The sequence below is a fragment of the Manis javanica genome, chromosome 10 (genome assembly GCF_040802235.1).
Source record: "Manis javanica isolate MJ-LG chromosome 10, MJ_LKY, whole genome shotgun sequence".
NCBI classification, from domain to species: domain Eukaryota; kingdom Metazoa; phylum Chordata; class Mammalia; order Pholidota; family Manidae; genus Manis; species Manis javanica.
Window position 1 is genome coordinate 3,577,029 of NC_133165.1, and position 19,934 is coordinate 3,596,962.

The 19,934-nt window shown below is 58.9% G+C and overlaps 3 protein-coding genes across 7 annotated transcripts; 1 reads left to right on the forward strand and 2 right to left on the reverse strand.

Annotated features, from left to right (window-relative positions):
* Positions 1-491: 491 nt before the first annotated feature.
* On the reverse strand, positions 492-2,211 carry TNFRSF12A (TNF receptor superfamily member 12A). Its single transcript, XM_017656041.3, has 4 exons — positions 2,054-2,211; positions 1,227-1,331; positions 860-994; positions 492-774 (listed from the first exon to the last, which is right to left on the reverse strand). The coding sequence occupies exons 1-4, from the start codon at positions 2,145-2,147 to the stop codon at positions 719-721; spliced, it is 390 nt and encodes a 129-aa protein (XP_017511530.1). The 5' UTR covers positions 2,148-2,211; the 3' UTR covers positions 492-718.
* Positions 2,212-2,331: 120 nt separating this feature from the next.
* CLDN6 (claudin 6) lies at positions 2,332-5,915 on the forward strand. 2 transcript variants are annotated; one of them, XM_017656039.3, is made up of 2 exons: positions 2,332-2,945; positions 4,575-5,915. In XM_017656039.3, exon 2 carries the CDS (start codon positions 4,604-4,606, stop codon positions 5,267-5,269), a length of 666 nt encoding a protein of 221 aa, XP_017511528.1. In that variant the 5' UTR covers positions 2,332-2,945; positions 4,575-4,603; the 3' UTR covers positions 5,270-5,915. The 2 variants fall into 2 exon arrangements, with proteins under 2 accessions (XP_017511528.1, XP_017511529.1); XM_017656040.3 differs by having other exon boundaries at positions 2,332-2,790.
* Positions 5,916-6,106: 191 nt separating this feature from the next.
* On the reverse strand, positions 6,107-14,060 carry CLDN9 (claudin 9). Of its 4 annotated transcripts, none has more exons than XM_037024489.2 (4): positions 12,958-13,129; positions 12,313-12,518; positions 12,085-12,207; positions 6,107-11,536 (listed from the first exon to the last, which is right to left on the reverse strand). In XM_037024489.2, the coding sequence occupies exon 4, from the start codon at positions 7,280-7,282 to the stop codon at positions 6,629-6,631; it is 654 nt and encodes a 217-aa protein (XP_036880384.1). In that variant the 5' UTR covers positions 7,283-11,536; positions 12,085-12,207; positions 12,313-12,518; positions 12,958-13,129; the 3' UTR covers positions 6,107-6,628. The 4 variants fall into 4 exon arrangements, with proteins under 4 accessions (XP_036880384.1, XP_036880383.1, XP_036880381.1 ...); XM_037024488.2 differs by having other exon boundaries at positions 6,107-11,633; XM_037024486.2 differs by lacking the exon at positions 12,958-13,129 and adding an exon at positions 13,979-14,060 and having other exon boundaries at positions 6,107-12,207.
* Positions 14,061-19,934: the final 5,874 nt, after the last annotated feature.

The window sequence follows — 19,934 nt, forward strand, 5'->3', positions numbered from 1 at the left end:
TCTTCCCTGGAAAAAACGGTCAGGGCCTGGCCAGGCCCTGGCAGGCTGGGCTCAGGCATTGAGAATGTGTGAGTCACAGCCTCACCCCCGCCCCCGCGGTGACTCATTCCTCCCTCCAGCTCTGGGAAGTCGGCTGGGGATCATGCCACTCTCCGAACCATTTAAAGTTAAAGATTCTTTTATTAATAAATTCTCCCTCCCCTCCAAATGTTCTCCCCAAAATAAATATTTCTCCCCTTTGGGGGCTGGGGGAGGGGCAGTGTCTGAGGGCCGGCCCCCTAGAGGGCCAGCCCTCTAGTGTTAGGAACAGGTCCCTAACCCCCCAGGCTGAGACTCCCTTGGTGGAATTTCAGTACTTCTGAGAGGTGGAGCCTGGTCTGGTGTCTCCCTTAAGTCAGCCTGGCCCCCAGGCCATGGCTGGGGGTTGGGAACCCCTTGTGCAAATGTTGCAGTTCCTTGGTGTCAGGTATCGAGGGAGCCAGCATGGATCTCTGTGTCTGCGCTGGGGCCACAGACAGGGCAGTCAGACACCTTGGAAGCCTCCTCTGAAGTCTGGGTCCAGGCCCCAGAGAAGTGATTGACCCATCCCGCATCCCTCCACACCCCTGTGGTTGGAACAGCCTAACTCCGGCTGTTTTTGGTAGGCAGGGGCTGGCTCCAAAATGAATGAATGAATGATGAGTGGGTGGGGCCTCCTGCTGGCAGGGGGCGCTCACTGTCACTGGATCAGGGCCACGCCAGGACAGCCCTCTCCACCGGTCTCCTCTATGGGGGCTGCAAGGTAAGAAGAGGGGTGGTCAAGAGCTGGGGAAGTGTTGAGGAGTGACTGGGCACGGGAGGGTGGGCCGGGCGTACGTACTGGTAAACTTCTCTCTCCTGCGGCACCTTCTCCAGACCAGGAAGCCGGAAAGCAGTCCTAGCACAAGGGCTAGGCTCAGAGCGCCCCCCAAGATGGGCCACAGCAACTGGAAAGAGGCTGGAGGGACAGCAGCACCTGGTGCCGGGACTCGAAGTCAGACCTCGCCCCTCTGTGGACGAGCCCCGCCCCCTCGATCTGCGCCTCAAGCCTTTCCCCGGTAGTGGCCCTGACCCTGATCTAAGTCCCTTCCTCACTCCCGCCTGCCCCATCATTCCCCAGATGTGAAGCCCACTGCTGTTCTCTCCATCCCGGCAACGCTCTCCCCCAACTTGGTGTCCGTTCGTCTCTGATCCCACCCGCCACTCACAGCCATGGCAGAAGTCGCTGTGCGGTCGCGCTGGGCACGACGCGCAGTCCATGCACTTGTCAAGGTCCGCGCTCCAGGAGCTGCCGCGAGAGCAGGGGGTGGTGCCTGGGGAGGGGGCCGCGGGGTCAGAGGCTGGGGCGGGGCGCGGCTATTCTGGGGGTTGAGGTCAGGGTCGGCCGGCTCGAATAACGTGAGTCACCGGCGCCCTCTCCCCGCATTCCTCACAGGTGACCGCAAGGCCCGGCCGGGACACGCCAGCGCGGGGGGAGGGGGCATAGCGCGGGACACTGGGGGGTCAGGTTCCCCCCCACCATACACACACCGCCACCGGCGGGTGACTCACTCCTGGGCACTGGGCCCGACCCGGGTCCCTCCCCCCGCATAGCTGGGCACTTAAGTCACCGGATGGAAGGGGGCACCCCACATGGTAGAGGGGGCAAAGACCCTCGTGCCTCTCGGCACCGTCTCCCAGCCCCCTGATCTTCAGTCACTAGGGCTGGGAAGACCCGGTACTGACCAGGCTGGGGGCGTGCCCCTTGACCTGACAGGACATCCCGCCCTCAAACTTCGTTCTCTCTCCACTTCCGAGTCCGGACTTTCAGGACAGAACCCCACCCCCACTCAGGTGGACAGGCGGGAAACTGAGGCCCGGCCTGCGGATGAAGTTTGGATTGAGACGGGAGCTCCCCGGTCAGGGGAAAGCCAGGTCTGGAGACCACCTGACCCAGGACCTGGAGGTCCGCCTAGTCCCCACAGTTCGGACCGCCAACGCCGACTCTCCATCCCCCACGCCCTCCCGCCCAGCTCCGGCCCCGCGCACGGCCTACCGGGCATCCGCTCCCCGGCTGCAGCGCGCAGCAGCGCCAGCCCGAGCCCCAGCACGAGGAGTCTCAGCAGCGGGCGCAGCGAGCCGGGAACCATGGTGCGCGTTCAGCGGGTGCTGCCGTCTGGGCCTGCTGCCCGCCGGCCGCTACCCACAGTGGCCGTCCCGCCCCCGCCCCCGCCTTCCGGGGCGGGTCTGTCGCCTTGGCCCGCCCCGCGATCCGTGCCTGGACCGCCAGCCCCGCCTGGTCCGCTCAGTTCGGTCATTCGCTCAACAAACATGGTCTCGGTGCGCTAATGATTGAGACCCTGCAGGGGCACAGACCTCAACCTGCCCTTTGGGTGCTCAAGTTCAGGAAGTGTGTGTTAAGGGGACATCAGACACGAAACAAAAACAACCCATCGCACAGATAACTGCAGCTTTTTTTAAAGGGCTACATAATTAAAAATAATAACAATTTAAAAAATGTGCCCTTTAATTTCAACATTACGACACGGGACATAGTTACACTGTAAAATGTGGGCTTGTCTCCATCTTTCAGGGAATGAAACTGAAGCTCGAGGTTAGTGAGTTCCCGAGGTCACAGCGCTAGTAAGTGGAGAAGCGAAGAGCCGGGCTACAGTCAGCAACACGTCCGGCTACCTGACCAACCGCGGGCCCCGACTTCAGCCCGCAGAAGTGCCCGCACCGGTCCTGGATGCGGGCGCATCGGCCCAAGCTCGAGCGCCGCCGACCGACGAGGTTGGGATTTGCGCTCCCGCCGCGGTCTCACGCGGGGTCTCTGCCCCTCCCCTGGGCGGTGGTCCAGTGACGTCACTGCCTTTTAAAGCCCCCCGCCTCCTCCCCCATTTCCGCACTCGGCGGGCTCCAGGAAAGGTCTGAGGTCTCTTTTGCAGGTGAGGCTGGGGGAGGTGTGCGCACTGGGGAGGACGTAGACGTCTAGAGGAGCGGGGCGCAGGGGCGCGAGGCGTGGGTGGGCAGCTTGTAGGGAACTTGGACTGATCTCGGGGTGGCGAGCCCCTGGGCGGGGGCAGCACCAAAGCCGCGGGAGCTGATCGGGTCCTTCGGCAGGCTTGGAAGGGTTAAACGCCCCTCCCCCCTCCCCGGGACAAAGGCACCGAAACTCAGGCGCCCCTCCCCCACCTGCGCTACTCTCCGGGGTGGGTTTCCCCCTCCCCCTCACTTGGGGCGCTGACCCTGCTGCTGGCGCAGCCTTGATACCCTACCTCGGGCCGGACTCTGAAGGGAAGTGGGGATCGAGAGCAGAAGTGGGCGCTCTCCGACCGGTTGGAGCCGATAGTGTGTGGAAGGGGTTGAGGGTAGGGGCACTATCGGAGGGCAGAGGTGCCGGGAGGCCCGCGTGGGGGCCTGGGGGGCTTGACAACCGGGTTGGGATGAGCTGGGGCTGGCCCACCGCTTTGGATCTCCCCCGAAGTCGGGAGCTTGCCGGGGTCTGGGGCTGGGTGCCAGTGAGGAATGGAGTCAGCCCTGCCACACTTACTGAAGACGGTGTGAAGTTTAGGTCCAAGCACTGTAGGGGAACTTTGGACAATAGAGAGGAAAGCCGCCTCAGGGGCCTGAACAGAACTGATCCCCATGGAGCTCCCTAACGGGAAGTGGGACATGAGGGGAGCCAGGTAGGGGCGGGGGCCAGGGCCACTGCAGAGTAGCTGGCTACTGCTCAGACCCCAGAGGTTTTAGCTCCTTTTAAGGGGTTGTTTCTTGAGAGAGTGGTATTTGGGCAAAGAATATACAAGAAAGTGTCCCCAACCTTGGGAGTATGCTCTGCGGCCCCTCACAGAGGACAGAAGAGCAAGACCCAGGGGGAAGGCGGTGCCTTTGGGTGGGAGAGCTGTTTCCTTGTTCTTTCCATCTCTTGCCCCTCCCAGCTTGGACTGGGGCTGGGCTGGGGAAGGCCTGGCCCAGGTGGTGGCTTACGTCCACAGGGAGCCCAGGATGTTATGGTCAAACCAGTAACCACCTGCCTGGGGGTGTGGAACCAATTTGGGGTGAAGGTTTTGGACACTCTTGTTGTTGGGTGGTGGGAAGAAGCTTAGATCTCTAATCTTGGTGTTGAAGTTGACAAGTTTTGAGACTGAAAGACATGGCAAGAGCTGACCCACCATCTCTGTGCCCCGTGGAATCCACCTGGAAATTTTACTCTGTTGTTTCGTCCTCTCTTTTCCACTTTGCAGTTTGATAAAATGTACCCAAAGTGGCTGAGAGCAAGGACTATCATCTGTATTTCATTTACATTCAAAACAGCCAGAATTGGGTTGCTTATTCCCTCTTAATAAACCAGTGCTTGTTACAACTAGGGGAACAAATAAATGCTTGTTTTTTGCCCATGAGAAAATGAGGCTTGGGGAGTGTGCCTTGCCTACATTATAGGACCAGGTTCACACTCTTGGTGTTTTGTCTTGTGGCCACAGTACGGGGCATGGGGGTTAGCACTCACTGGGAACAAAGGGTCTGGGTCAGCCATCTTAATATTACTCTGCTTCTGCTTCTGTCCCCCCTTGCAGCTCCTCTCAACCTCAGCCTCAACCTCACCATGGCCTCTGCTGGTCTGCAAATCCTAGGGATCATTCTGACAATGCTTGGCTGGGTGAATGCTCTGGTGTCCTGTACCCTGCCCCTGTGGAAGGTGACTGCCTTCATTGGCAACAACATCGTGGTGGCCCAAGTGGTGTGGGAGGGGCTGTGGATGTCCTGCGTGGTGCAGAGCACCGGCCAGATGCAGTGCAAGGTGTATGACTCGCTGCTGGCGCTGCCCCAGGACCTTCAGGCTGCCCGGGCCCTCTCTGTCATCACTCTCCTTCTGGCCCTGTTCGGCCTGCTGGTCTACCTTGCCGGGGCCAAGTGCACCACCTGCGTGGAAGACAAGGACTCCAAGGCCCGTTTGGTGCTCACCTCTGGGATCATCTTTGTCATCTCAGGGGTCCTGACTCTGATCCCCATCTGCTGGACAGCCCACACCATCATCCAGGATTTCTACAATCCCCTGGTGGCTGAGGCCCAAAAGCGGGAACTGGGGGCCTCCCTTTACTTGGGCTGGGCAGCCTCTGGCCTTTTATTGCTGGGTGGGGGGCTGCTGTGCTGCACCTGCCCCTCTGGGGGGTCCCGGGGCTCCAGCCATTACATAGCCCGCTATTCAGCCTCTGCCCCGCATGCCACCCCTCAGGGTCCCTCTGAGTACCCCACTAAGAATTACGTCTAATTCAGGTAGGGAAGTAGAGGTTCCCTTGACTGGGAGCCTAACCCCATGGGCTAGAGCTACTGAGATGATGATCCGTGGCAGCTTTGGGATTTTTTATCTTTTATTTCTTCTTTTTTTTTTTTTTGGAGGGGTGTTTTTTTAATCCTTTTGGTAACCCAGCAAGAATAAACTTGGGCTCCCACCTGAGTTCTCCTGCTGGCTTTTCTCATGTTCGAGTGATGGAGCCAAAGAGGTGATGCACCCAAGTTTCTGGATCTCTCTCCACCCGGGACATCCCCAGCTTGAAGGCCAGCCTGGAGCTGTGGGCCCGGTGTGAAGGCTGCTCGCTGTCCAGGTGCTTTCAGCCCATCCCCAGGAATTCCTGCTGCTCTGGGGATGGGGCATCCCTCGGCTTGCCAAGGACAAGTCCCCCCACTTGCTGGCCAGGCCTCGGAACCCTCAGGGACTCTTGAGCCTCACCAAGCCTGTAGACTAGCAGGTGATAAGTTACCAAAGAACCACCTACTTCAAGTCTTCTGACCTCTGGCTCTTCAGTCCGGAGTCACATTCCAGCTGTGCTGTAGACCCCTGACCCTCCCACCTCCAGCCCTTGCACACTTGCCATGCCCTGTCCACACTCACCAGTTTTTACTAAATAAAGCATCTTTTGTTACTTGCCTTGGTATTGCTGAGTGCCAGCCTGGCAGGAAAAGATGGGCATACATGGCTTGCCTTTGTTGCCCTCATGCTTTGCATGGCCTGAGAGGTTACCCACCAGGAGAGACCTGGAGCAGGTCTGACTCCACAGTGCCAGGGGAGGCCCCCTGATCTTCCCTGCCAACCACAGATCAAAGGAGCCAAGATACAAATGCTCTTTATTCCTGACTTTGAAGGTAAGGGTAGGGTAGCATGATGGGCTGGGCCTCCAGTCCTGGCCTCTGGATGCAGGTGGTGGCCAGGCTGGAGGAGACCAGCTCCAGGGCAGGAAGAGCATGTCCACTCAGTTTTCAGCCCTGGAGCTACTGCCCTTGTGAGGCCCAGGATGCCCGAGCAGGGAGGCCTCAGGAAGAGAATGGGGGCTGGTCTAAGTCCTGGACAGTAGAAAACAACTGGGAAGAGACAGGCAGGGGTACGCCAATCTGCCCCATCAGCTCTGGCCCTGCCTGGGTGGAAATGGGGGCAGGACATAGTTGGGACCCCTCTGAGGAGGGGCTGGACCCAGCTGGGCCAGCTGAGGTGAGCCCTGCAGCCAGGCCTGGCTGGAACTTACGGAATGTGGCTTCACTTGGGAGAGGGGCTGACTGAAAGGTAAGGGCTAGGGCGCGGCATCCAGTACAAGATGAAGGCTCTGAGCAACAGGTTTCTGGGCCTCCCTCCACCTCACACGTAGTCCCTCTTGTCCAAACCTGATGTGCCCGATCGAGAGGGGATGGAGTAGCCCAGCCTCGGTCCTCGGGGCCGGTCAATCTGGGGCGGGGGGCATGTGCAGCAGAGGAGGGCCCCACCTAGCATAAGCAGGGCGGCTGCTGCCCAGCCCAGGTAGAGAGAGGCCCCCAGCTCCCGCTTGAGGGCCTCGGCCACCAAGGGGTTGTAGAAGTCCTGGATGATGGCGTGGGCCGTCCAGCAGACGGGGATGAGGACCAGGATGCCCGAGAGGAGGAGGACGACTCCCGCGGTGAGCACAATGCGTGCTTTGGCGCCCTCATCCTCCACGCAGGTGGTGCACTGCGCTCCTGTGATGGCCACCAGCAGGCCGAACAGGGCCAGCAGGAGGGCAACGATGCAGAGGGCCCGGGCAGCCTGCAGGTCCTGGGGCAGCGCCAGCAGCGAGTCGTACACCTTGCACTGCATCTGGCCGGTGCTCTGCACCACGCAGGACATCCACAGCCCCTCCCATACCACCTGGGCCACCACGATGCTGTTGCCGATGAAGGCAGTCACCTTCCACAGGGGCAGGGCGCAGGACACCAGCGTCCCCAGCCAGCCCAGCACGGCCAGGGTCATGCCCAGGAGTTCTAGGCCAGTGGAAGCCATCTGCCCTTCAGTTAGATCTTCTCAACCCTGGGAAGCCTGGTTGACTCAGAGCTGAGTGGGGTGGGGTGCTCGGTGCACAGTGGGAGGGTGTCGGTGTTCCCGCCAGGGTAGTCCTCACATCTGTGGGCCTCTCACAGCTGTGTCTCCGATATTCGATGAACAGAAATGAATCTCACGGTCCTGCTCAGCTGGTAGCTGAGTAGCTGGTGTCCTCTCAAGGGTCCCGTCACCCATCAGATGCCCAGGACTTCTGGTCCTGCCACCGTGCAGTCAGGTCCTAGCCTCCACCTGTCTGACCCACCAGTGGAGCGGGAAGCCGCCCGCCCGCGGTGAGTGCCAACCGGGACTCCGCTGGCTCCCTGCTGCAGGCGGGGTTTTACGGCTGAGGCAGGGGAGGAGCGAGTGCCCCACTGGGACAGCCAGAGCTGCGGGGGCGAGGGTGGGGGCAAGATGGAGGTCCTCAGGGGTGATGTGGGGGGTGCCGCGAATAGGAAGGAACGCAGGAGAAGGAAGATCGGCCCAAGTGGAAATGCAGGAACAAAGGAATGGGGACATGGAGGACCAGCCGGAGAGTAAGGATGGGGGCATGTTAAAGAAGTAACTTGGTCAGGATGGGGTATGGGGGCTCGGCTGCTTTCCTGAGCCGCCTCATCTTCCAGCTCCCCTCCTGTCCCCCATTCTGTTTCTGATGCAAATGCACCCCAGCTTCCCCAGTATCGCACACCCCCGCCTGTCCCCCTGCCTGGCCAGGACTCTCTGGAATCTGATCTGTCTCCTGTCTCAGCCCAGTGGCCCTGGTGCACCCAAGGGAGGGGCGCCGCACTGTTCCCTGGGCAACAGGTGCCTGGCACCCAGCTCAGGTGGCATCACCCAGGCAACGGCCTAGAAAACCATCCTCCACTTCTAGTTCAGCTCAGGTGTGCCCTCCCCACCCCCGCTGCTGAAACTGGGGGCCAAGTTAAGCTGCTGGAGGCCTCCAGGGGCCAGAGAAGAAAGAACCAGTTGTTGGGGTGGAGGAGGGGAACATGGGGGCTGGGATGAAAGGCTGGGTAGAGAGGACAGGAGCCATGTGTGGGTGGGGTGACGGCCCAGGACCCGCCTATCTTCCACCAGCAGTGAGGGATCGCTCTGGACGAGACACCACTGGGTGGAGGTGGGGGTGCCTCTGAGGCATCCCTAAACCCTGTATCACAGCTCTCAGGAAAGAGCCTCTCATGGAGACCCCCTAGGAGCCTATGACACCCCCTGCCATTGGGGCAGGCTGGAAGTCACACAAACTACAGCTCAAATCCTGCCTTCACCCCCTGTTTCCCCTACCCTGTCCCCTGCTGCCAGTGCTGGACAGATCATGGTAAGTTAAGGAACTTAACCTCCTTGGGTCAAAGACCCCTTTGAGAAACCTAGTGGAACCCAGACACAAGCCCTAATTTTATGGGGGAGTCGTGAGCTCCCTCAGGCACCTCCCTGGGTGCTAAGGACTAAGGGAAAAGCAGGGCCTGATGAAAATTCTGCCATTAACACAATTTCAGAGTGGCGGGGAAGACTCAAAGGCAGAGGTGGGCCCTCACTTCACAGCCTCACTTGCACCCTGCCCCTGAGAAGGCCCAAGCACCGTTAGCTGGATAACCAGCCACTGCGGGCATGGTTGGGAGGCCCCCGTGAACGCCTGTAGGGCAGGGAAGGGGTGTGTGTGCTAAATGCCTCCTCATCTGTTCAGTGGGGCTTTATTCACAAAGGATTCTCATTTCCAGAGGGTCATTGCTTCAGGGGGTGGGTTTAGCATTCTTTGGATTTTGGTGACCCCAAAAATCTTGAGAGCCTCTCCTCCTAAAAAGGTTAGGGCTTCCTCCATGCCCAGTGCATCCCACAGGACTGCACTTCCAGCACGAGGCGCTGACCTGGTCACCCTGGCCACGTGGACGCAGGCTGGAGGGGCTGATGCCTGTGGGCTGGAAGATAGCCAGACCCTCCCCCCTTGCTGGCTGTTGGGTGCCGGAATCTTGGGGGATTTGTCTGGCTCAACCAGCCCCTGGGCCTCAGATTTCATTGGGGGAGGAGGTGGCTGAGAAGGGAAAAGAGAGGTAAGCCTTCAGTGGGTTCCCTCTGCAGTCTTCCGGGCCTCAAGGAATCCAGTTGCACAGGTTCGAGCAGGTGTAAGGCAGCAGTGGCCCAGGTCTCTGGAGGGGTCCACCGACCCGGCCACAAGAACTCTCACCCTGGGCAGCCCTAGCCCAGGGGCTTTCCTCTCCCCAGGGCCAGAGAAAGCCGGCCTCCTGCCTCCTGATTTGTCCAGGACGGTTGGTCACCCTGCAGTCAGGCCCACTTCTAGGACCCACCAGTACCCCAGGCAGCTTAAATCCCCCACCTTGTCATGCGGCCTGTGGGGGGCTGCACACACCTGGTAAATGCTGTGGCCAGAGATGACACTAAGAGGACCCTGCCTTTTTAAGACCCCAATCCCTCTTTGGCCTAACATCTCTACATTCAAGCAAAGAGGGAGACCCGGCACTGCCAGGGGTTGGCCGGCGCCAGGAACGAAGACACCCCCCCCTTTCACTCTTCACCCTGAGATACCATCCCTGCTGGACCTGCCTCCAGGGTGGCCCAGGGGCTTCAGCTTCCCCCCACAGCCTAAAAGTGGAAAAATTGTCAGGAGAACCGGCAAAACTGGAGGAGCCACCCGCTGGAGTGGGTGTGAGGCAGAGGACACATCCCGGGGCACCCAAGACAGCCACGCCTCCTGCCCTCAGGACCTGGGGACCAAAGGGTTAAAGTTGGGTCTAGGCAGGGACTGCCACTTGGGCTGGAATGCTATTGATATGGAGGTAGGGACTCCCAGGTGCAGTTACCAGTTACCATCTCAATGGCACTTTAACAGGTCCATTTGAATCCCCACCCCCATCCGGTCTGCTGGGGAGAGAGGTGGGGGAGGGAAACAGAGGCACAGGGCAGTGGGGCCTCCCGCTCACTACCTTCAGGGAGGGACGGAACTGGACCTGGCCTTTGTTCTCTCTGGGAGAGCGGAGGGGCGGGAAGCTCAACTGCAGAAGAAACTGGGCCTCAGCTTAGATGGGGGTGGGTGGAGGTGGCCAACTACCCATCCCGTCTCACTCCTTTTAGGGGAACGTGACCCAGTGAGAGTGGAGCTAACAGTCACGAGAGCCACGGTGGTGCCTGGAAGCGTACAGGGGTGGGCACGGGGCGGCTCAACACCTTCAGGGGCAGTACTGCTCCTGCTCTGGGAAGGTGCCCAAAGCCCCAACTTTATAGGTACAAAAGCCAAGCCCCAAACCAAAAGGTGCAGATTCCATACATTTCTCACTGGTTTCCTACCCCTATTTCACAGACAAGGACACAAGGCTGGAGCGCTGATGAACCAGTAGGCTGAGTGTGCACCCGGTGAACAGGACAAGCCCGCCACACCCCAGACAGACTTCAAAGCCCGGCTCGTTGCCCAGGCCGGCCAGCAGCACTCAGGAAGGCTAAGCCGGGCCTCCTGGTGCCCCTTTCTTCAAAGGCAGCGCAGCAGAGCCCCTACCACCCCAGCTGAGTCTCCCCCGCACCACCCCACCTGCATTCCGCCCACCTCTCCCCAACCAGCCATTGCCTCCTCACCCCCTCCTCCGGGCTCCGCGCTGAGAAGTCTCCACAGTGCACCTGGATCTGATTACTTGGGAAGCCGCCCTCCGCCCTCCCATTCCCTTTCACAGCGTTGTGTTCCTGGTGCAGAAGGCACTGTTTGCTCGCCACCTGCAGTGGGCAGCTTCATGTGCTTTGGATCAGACCTCTCACCCTTGCCCTGATCTCAGGAGCCTCCTGACTGCCAAGCGGAGGGGGGCGTCGGCCCTGCCTACCTCCAGGGCTGCTGCAGGCGTTTGCCCAGGTGTCAAGTGCCCACACACCTTGAGCAACACTATAGGTACCGACTCGGGACCACAGCATACTGGCAATTTCACTTGTAAACCTGTGCAGACTCCACTGACTGGGTGGCAGCTGACTTTATTTTTATCCCTTGCAATTGTTGGCTTTCAAGCATCAGGAGTTACCCATGCAGAGTCGGGGCTGGAGTTGTCCCTCTTTATGCAGTCTGCTTTCAGAGGACACATTAGGCCTTGTCCTTCCTTTTTTGCGGTCTGATTCTTAGAGGGGAGGGGAGCTAGGGATGTAAAGGAGGTGGAGGGAGCAGCAAGCCGGCAGGAATGGGAATGTGGCCGTAGTTCAGAAAAGGAGAAAAACACTGCTTCCATTTTCTTCCTATGACAGTGAGAACTTCATCAAGGTTCTAATACATTTGGCTCCTGCCTGAAGGTCCCAAGGGCGCCCAAAGCTCCAGGTCAGCGACGGAGAGGGGCTAAGACAGTAAGGAGAGCTGGGCCAGCCCCACAGGGAAATGGCCCCCAAAGCTATGTCCAGGTCCTAAGGCCGGGAAGCTCTGAGTGTCACCTTATTTGGAAAAAGGGTCTTTACAGATGTAATTAAGTTAAAAATCTCAAGATCAGATTTTTAGGGTGGGCCCTGCTTCCAAGGACAGCTGTTACAAAAGAAAGAGCAGGGAGATTTGAGACAGACCCAGTAGAGACCATCTAACAACAGAGGCAGAGACTGGAAGGGTGTAGCCACAAGCCAAGGAACACCAGGGGCCACCAGGACCGTCCCTTAGAACCTTGGGAGGGAGCATGGCCTTGGTTTTGGACACCTGGCCTCCAAAATCACCAGAGAATACGTTTCTGTTATTGGAAGCCCCCCAGTTTGTGGGGATTTGTTCGACCAGACACAGTAAACTCATACACTGCCTTTCCTACCGGTGGGTCGCAGGCTCTCAGAGGTTCCTCAAGGTCAAGTTGGCTTCCTGATACCACTCCTGAGCTGCTGTATAAGAGTCCATTGAGACAGGATGTCCGCCTGGTTACCTGAGCCCAGGCCACCTGAGTAACAAAGGGGACATTATTCTGAGTTGTATGCGCTGGAGAGAAACCGGGGGAGGACAAGAAAAGATGGGGAGAGAGCAGGGGCTTCCTCTCATGACTCACCTTGGGTGGGAGCTTTCCTGTCAGAGAGAGATGACATCACAGCGCCTGCATGTGACGCTCCTGCCGCAGGGCCAAGTATCGACTGTGCATCCACACTGCTGCTTTTCTGGTGTGCTCAGCCCTCTAGCCCTCCGGACCCCTGGGTCTCCTTCAGCTGAAAGTTTGACTTCTTAAGACTTGGAAGGCAGATCTGAGTTTCTGAGAAGCTATACAAACACAAGCAGAGAAGGACCTTGGCGATGGCATCCAAACCCTTTATCTTATAAGGAAAAATTAGATATACTGGGATATACCCTGATCAAAGCATTTTCAACTTCTGTTCCCATTTCCTCAAGCCATGCACTGTGGGCACCACAGCCCCACCAACGCTATCACCAGCTAGTTTATCAGCACAAGGGGTAAGTTACCTTCTCAAATAACCAGGCAGGAGGCTTACTGTAGGGCAGTAGGGAAAATAGAATAAAGACCCTAATCTTTAAGTGAGTTTACTTTTAGACTTGCTCCTTCCACCTGCATACCCGGGCTGCTAACCTGACCCCCGTCCCTATTCCCCCAAGCTGGGCTCTGATCCACGCCTTCTGAATCTGCTCGTGGGAAGATGGCAAGGGCCACAGCCTGGGTGTCCGTGCTCGGCTGCCTACTCACCCGCCCGCAGCCTCTTCGGGGTCGGAGGCCTCGAGGCGGGCCGGGCCGTCAGCAGGGTGGTGACAGGTAGAAGTGCGGCGCCGGCGGCGGGGGAAAGATAGGAAGAGGCCAGGGAGCATGTGGCGCGGGAGGCGCCAGCAGGCTGGACTGGGAGGGCCGCGCGGGTAGCGGCGGCAGCGGCTGCGGGGGCGGCTCGGCGACCAGGGACCGGCGACCGCGCGCTCCCACGGGCCCGGGCGTGGCGGCGACGGCGGCCTCGGGCAGCGGCGGCAGCGGCAGGTAAGCAGGCGGCGGCGTGGGAGCGGGCAGGCGCGGCAGGTCCTGCAGGGCGAGCGCGGCGGCGGGCGGCGCGGGCGCGCAGGCCTCGGGCGGCAGCTCGGGCAGCGCCAGGTGGACGCCGCGGCCCCAGGGCGCCAGCGGCTCGGGCCGCAGCGGGAGCGCGGGCAGAGGCGGCAGCTCGGCCAGGGCGAGCGCCGAGGGCGGCGGCGGCCCGGGGCTCAGGCCGGGCGGCAGGCCGGGCAGCGGTGGGTGTGGCAGGGACGGCGCGGGCGGCGGGGTCAGGTACAGCGACGCGCTGGCCCGGCCCAGCCGCGAGTGGGAGCGGGCAGGGGCAAGCCGCGGGTGCGAGCGGGAGCGTGGCAGCAGAACCGCCAGCTTGGCCGCCGCCGCCGCCGGGCCAGGGCCCAGCGAGCGCCGCGCGCTACCGCCCTCTCCGTGCAGCGGTGGCCGCGGTCCGTGCTCCAGCCAATCGAGGGCCAGTGCGCTGGCCGCCTTGCGCCTCTCCAGCAGGCAGGCGCTAGCTACGCCAGGCGGCCAATCAGAGGCAGCAGCGCAAAGTCTTCTTCCCGCCCTCCCCGATTCTAGCCAATCACGGTGTCCCGCGGTACAAGCTCCACTCCTAGTAGCCCTAAAACAGGGCGGCGCAGTGGGCGCCCCCACCTGGCCTGAGGGCTCATTGCGCTGCTGCACTGCTACCCCGCTCCGTCCCTCTGCGGGGGCCAGTGAGAAGTGGGGGGCTCACCTCTTTTGGATTTTGCCCTTAGTAACTGCGGAATGATGCGCCTGGGTGTGGGTCAAATCGCAGGCAAGTTTCCATTCAATCACCTTAAAGAAAAGACGAAACGATGTAATAATTGTTGTGAGGGAGCCGGCTCTGCTCTCCATTCCTCCTGGGCGAGCCCCAAACTCAGGACCGTGGTGCCAGGCTGGACTGGGAGTGGGATATCCCAGTGGGGTAGGGTGAGCAACCACCATGTTTGGTGGCCTGTAGTCTCCAAACGTGGCTCCGGCTGGGCTTATCAAGACTCCTCTGTGGCAAGTCTCTGGGCCTTCAGTGTTGTGGCCCTGGCAGGGGTCCTGCCTTGGTGTAACTCTGGGGAGAAAGGGGCAAAATACCTCTAAAACCAAAATCAGTCAAAGGGAGAAATAAAGTTAAAAACCCGTTTATTGCTTGCAAACTTCAGTCCCTGCGTCTCTTTCTCCTGCTCTGGCAGAAGCAAGCAAGACCTGCCCCTAACCTCTCAGGTTCAGATAAGCCCTCTGTCGCCCAGGTCATTACCCTTGATATGGAGAACTACTTTCTCCACCTCTGAGGAACGCCTGTTGATATGCAGATGCACTAAAGCCAGGAGAGATATTCTGGAAATATTACAATTTTACCCACACTTGGGCTCCTGGGCTGTCCCTGAAGCCTGGGGTGCAGGGTAGCCTCTGACAGCCCCTCAGTATTACATGTCTCCCTCCTCGTGGGGAAAGCAGAGACAGGGCTGCTTGCAGGAGGCTGGCCCCACACAGCTCTCCCTGCCCTGTCAGCCTCCTCAGCTTCTGCCACACACTCAGTGGGAGACAACAGGATGAAGACAACCAGCTGGGGCCTCAGTGCTCCCTGAGGGCCTCTTTATTTATCTTTATTATAAAAGATTAAATGGTGTCATAATTCAAAAGCAAAGTTTGATAATATTAAGCATTTGTGTTAATGTTGCTAAGAAAGGATGTAAATGACAGATGGGTAAGAATCCAAACAAAGGAGAGAATAGTCAATATTTTAAATCGGGATAGGAACCTTTACTAGAATAATATCAGAACACTTCCTAACCGGGTGGGTTAGGAAGCCTATCACCCGCTGCCCTCACTGAGACAGTCGGCTTGGTGCCCCTGTGCCCAGAGGGTGGCTCTAATCCTATTCTCCGGCAAAAAGATGTTTATTCCACACCTTGGGAGAAAGACAAGATGCTACTCTTTGGATATTTCTAAAGAATTAGTAATTCTATGAAAAAGCAAAAATTTGATTCTCAAGAAGAGCAAACCAAATGAGGTAAGCTAAAAGATAGCTGGTTGGAATTCTGGTAACGTTTGCAGAATCTCTAAAGGTTATCAATCCTAAATTTGTGCATAATTCAGTGAGGTTTCGGTCTACACCTAAATCCCATTATTGTAAATCAGGCTATAAAAAGGTGAGCTGTGTTCCTCTAGGGTGGCGAAGCCCATCAACGCTGTTCAACTTAAAACTTCACCGGGTTGCCAGAGGTGTGGGCGTGGGAAGGCACAGCTCACGGCCCAGAGGTTCAGAGTCTGGTTCTGTGTGTGACTGGCCTGGCTCTGGGCCAAAGTTCAGAACGGTGGGTCAGTCCCCAGTTGTGCGACCTTCATTCCAGATCCAACCAAGGAGGCAATTTGCTTCCACATTTCTGGGTGAGTAAATTTGTAATCATGGGATGAGAAAAATGAAGCGATCCGGTAGCAATGATGTTGATACTGATTAGTAACTGGCTTTTTAACATGTCTGAAAGCATTCAGTAATGGAGATATTAAATATCTGATTCATTCATTTCCAAGAGTCCCTTAAGTGCTTAGAAAGAAATTACTGGTTGGGTTTGCACCCCCTACTCTGAAAAGAGATCAAGTAGATTATGTGTGTAATTGAAGTGTTGAAGAGAATTAACTCAATCACCTGTGCTGACCCTGGATGAGGCTGCCTGCCAGGGAGACAGGGAGGAACCCTGTGCTCTCCTAGGCCCCACAGCTGGGACATCTCCCAGACCCCTGCGGTGGTGGGGAGACCATGCTCTCTTACTTGGTCCTAGTGCCAGGAGGGGCCACTTACCTTTCACTAGGCCAGGGGACAACGGAGGTAGCCCTGGGGATCAAGGGGGTGCTGACTCAGGGCAAGGGCCCCAGAGACAGAGAGGGGCAGGACCCAGCTATCTGTCCCCTGGCCCCTCAAAACCCTGTCCAGCCCACACTCCACACAGCAGACCATCCCTCTCCCGAGCCCAGGCGTCTGGCCGAGTGGCCCTCCCTAGCCTCCTGGCCCCAAGGCCAGCTGCCCAGCCCCCAGCAGCCTGCTCCTCGCTCTCACCGCCTTGCAGGCTTTCAGAAGTCAACCAGAGCAGGAAAAGGGCAGCGGGGAAGACCCAGGTGCCCATCATGTCAGCAGAGTGGGAGGGCACATCCCCTTTGGGCCTTTAAGCACCCCTGCTGGGTGGGGGCCCTAAGTTAGGCCCCCCCACATCTGAGTAGCAGAGGCTCTGATCGCAAACCCTGGGGGGCCAGCCCCGGGCCTCATCCCTGCCTCACCCCTCATCCATCATAGGCGCTGACAGCAGGGACAGGCCCCCGCCTGGCCTCCGAGGTTCCTCCACCCTGACAGGGACTGGGGCTTAGGTGCCAGACCTGGAGGGCTCAGATCTCCCCCCAACAGCTGGCAAGGGGTAGGCAGGAGGCACCCCAGGCCCAGCCCAAACACTGGGGAGGAGGTGAGCCAGGCCCAGAACATGGTGTGTGGCTGGCTGGCAGGGGGAGACGCAGAATTTGTTACTGTGTTACTGGGCTCCCTGAGAGGCCGAGGCCGAGGCCAGAGGGTCACATAGGCAACAGCGTAGCAGCCTGGATCTGATAGAAAAAAAAAACAAACAGAACAGGGTAGGAAGAAGAAAATCTAGAAGAGGGTGTAAGAGCGAAAGCCTAGCACTGCTGGTGCTGAGTGGGAGGTGCAAAGAGACGTGGCAGGATTACATCCCAACCGCGGGCCACCCGGTGAGTGCAGACTGCGGCATTGATGAGTTTTATGGTGTGTGGGTTACATTTCAATAAAGCTATCTATAAAATAAAAAAAAAAAAAAAACAGGAAACGCCAGGCTGTTTCCCATCTAACCTGGGAGGCTGCGGGGACCACCCTGGGAGACAGCCCTTGGTCCCCAAATGAGGCTGGGCTTCTACGAGTGGACCCAAGCCTCTCTTCTGAGAGATGGTGACACATGGGGACAGGTCACCCATGCACAGCTGTCCAAGAGTCCTCGCTGTTTCTTGAAATCTTGGCCAGGGCCCACCTGCTGCCAGGAGGCCCATCCACCTCCTGCTCGGCTGGCTCCAATGCACCAACTCTAATTTTAGGGGATACACTCTGGAGGCACCACTGCTCAGGTGGCAGGAATGCAGGGGCAGGAAGGGGCGGGATTGCAAGAAGGGTGCCCTGGGGGGCTAGTAAGCACTCACTATTCCAAGGGGGTGGGCAAAGGAGCCTGGTGCCAGGGCCAGAGGTGCGGGGGGCTTGGTGGGGAGCCATGTACAGGACAGGAGAGGGAGGCCCGGGCAACCCCAGAGGTGGGGATCTGGACACCAGCCCTTATCCTCTGCAGTGCATCCGTGGACCCCCCTGGGCTGGCTGGGGACAGCAATGACTCAGGCCCCTGGACTCTAGTCTATCTGCTGGCCTCCCCTGCCCAGCCAGCCCTTCCTGGCATCTCTGGTTAAGGAGCCCAGCCTTTCAGGGTGGGGGCCTGCAGAGGGGCCACCACGGGGAGTAGGCAGCAGCGGAGGGGGCTTCTCAGCGGGAGGCCTCTGAGCCCCTCACGCTCATGGAGGTGAGGTCCAGCTGCCAGTGGCCTGCAGGCCTTTCACCGGGTACCTCTTCCCCGGAGCCACCAGCACTGAGATGTGCCTCGCCTCCCTTTGCCTCCCCCTACACATCCCGGGCTGCACCCTTGCTGCCCTTAGCTCGCACCCAGCGATTACAGTCACGTGAGCACACGCACATGGCCACACCCATGGCACCCATCTCCCCACCATGGACCCACCTTTGCACAAGGCTCCTCTGCTCCTGCTGGGTACTCTCAGCCCAGTGTCCCGGCAGCGCTGTACCCTGTATACTGGCCACCTGCCCTGCCTGGCAGAGAGCTATGACAAGGAGTCCTGGAGGCCGGAACTTCTACTGAAGGCTGAGAGGGGCCTGGGGGTGGCCCCTGGCCCCAACCACCCCATGAGAGCCCGGGACAGCTCAACAGTCCATTCAGGCTCCCTGAGAGGGGCCTTCATGCCAGGCCACCTGCTCCACCCCATGGCAGCAGGCACCGGCTGCCTGGGCTCCTCATGGTGGGCAGCTAAGTGGTGGCCTGGTGGCTTAGTGGCAGGGTGCTGGATTCTGATTCAGATGGGGCTCGGGCCCCAGCTCTCTCTGGCTGGGGAGGCTGAGCAGGACTCTGACCTCCCTGAGTCTATTCAGTCTCCCCCAAGACGATGACACTAATGGCAAGACGATGACACTAATGGTACCACAGAGTCAGGGCTGTTGAGGGAACTACTTCCTACCCTGTTTTTCAAATGGGGAAAACAGAGGCACAGAGGAGAAGGGACTTGGCCCAGATTGTACAACTCCTACATGGTGAGCCTGGGGTTTGCAGCCAGGGTCCTCCACTCTCTGCCTCACCAGTTCCCCCAGACACTGCCCTGCTCGCTTCTCACAGCACGCTGTCCAGGCTCAAAGTGTCTGCTTCCATCCTGGGACAGCTGAGGGCCCCCTGCACAGACCCAGACCCACAGTCCGCCCCACAGGGCACCAGGGAAGCTTGGCCCAGGAGGAGGCAGGAGGGGAGACCACAAGGGGCCACGCAGGAGGTACAGTCTGGGTGCCTGCTTGGCTGCCAACAGAGGGAAGGCTGATGCCCACCAGGCTGCCTAGGTGCTTGTGCTGGCCTGCTGAAAATGCCAGCCAGCCTGGGGCCCTGGGCCAGCTTGACACCACTCAAGACCAGGGCCGGGCTCCGCTGGGCACTGCCAGCCTCTGCAATCTTCTCCCCACCCCCAGCACAATGGTCCCCTCAGTTCACCCCAGCCCCACCCAGGCAGGCCTGGCCTGAGAGCACATGGACCAATTTGGGGCAGAGAGAGCCCCTGATGGAACCTGGGCCACCCTTTGCTCCCAGGAAGGAGGGTGACACAGCCCAGCCTCTGAATAGAAGAGTAACTTTGAGGGACCAGAGCTGGGATCCCAGGGCAAGGCGACAGCTGGGGTAATGGAAGAGCAAGATGTAGGACCAGGAAGTGTGTCACCTAAAATGGCATAGGCTGTGTCAACAGACTTGCAGCCCGCTGCTCACAATAGCAGCACCTGCAGGGTGGGAATCCAGGGAGGACAGCCAGAGGGGCAGGCAGGCGCCTGCAGGGCAGATGCTGGAACCCACAACTGTGCTAAAGGCCCTTCAGTCACCCCCTCAGCCCTCTATCTGACAGCTCAGCCCCTCACTTTGGCCGCCTCTGGGACACCTTCCTAAGCACCCAGCCCCCACCCGGCACTTGCACCTTGCACAGCTAAACTCTTAACTTCCACTCCCCACCCATTTGTCACTATTAAAACCTCAGTCAGTGTGAAATACGGCGTATACACAGAAGCATGCATCAGGCAGAAAGGCACAATACAGCAGACAGATGCTCATAAAGCAAACACCTATGCATCTGACAGGGAATCAGGAAATAGAACAAGGCCAGCTCCGCAGAAGCGCCCATCACAATCCCCTTTTCCTTGTTTGGGGTAGCCATGTTTGCATTTGTGACATCATTTCTTTGCCTTTCCTAAGTCACATTATTTATTGCTATTTTGTGGCCCTACCCCTGGAGGGATTCACCTGGTGAGTGATGAACCTATCTTCCTAGGAGGGTGCAGGCTGGGTGCAGGCAGGGACGCACGCAGCTCAAGCTGGCTC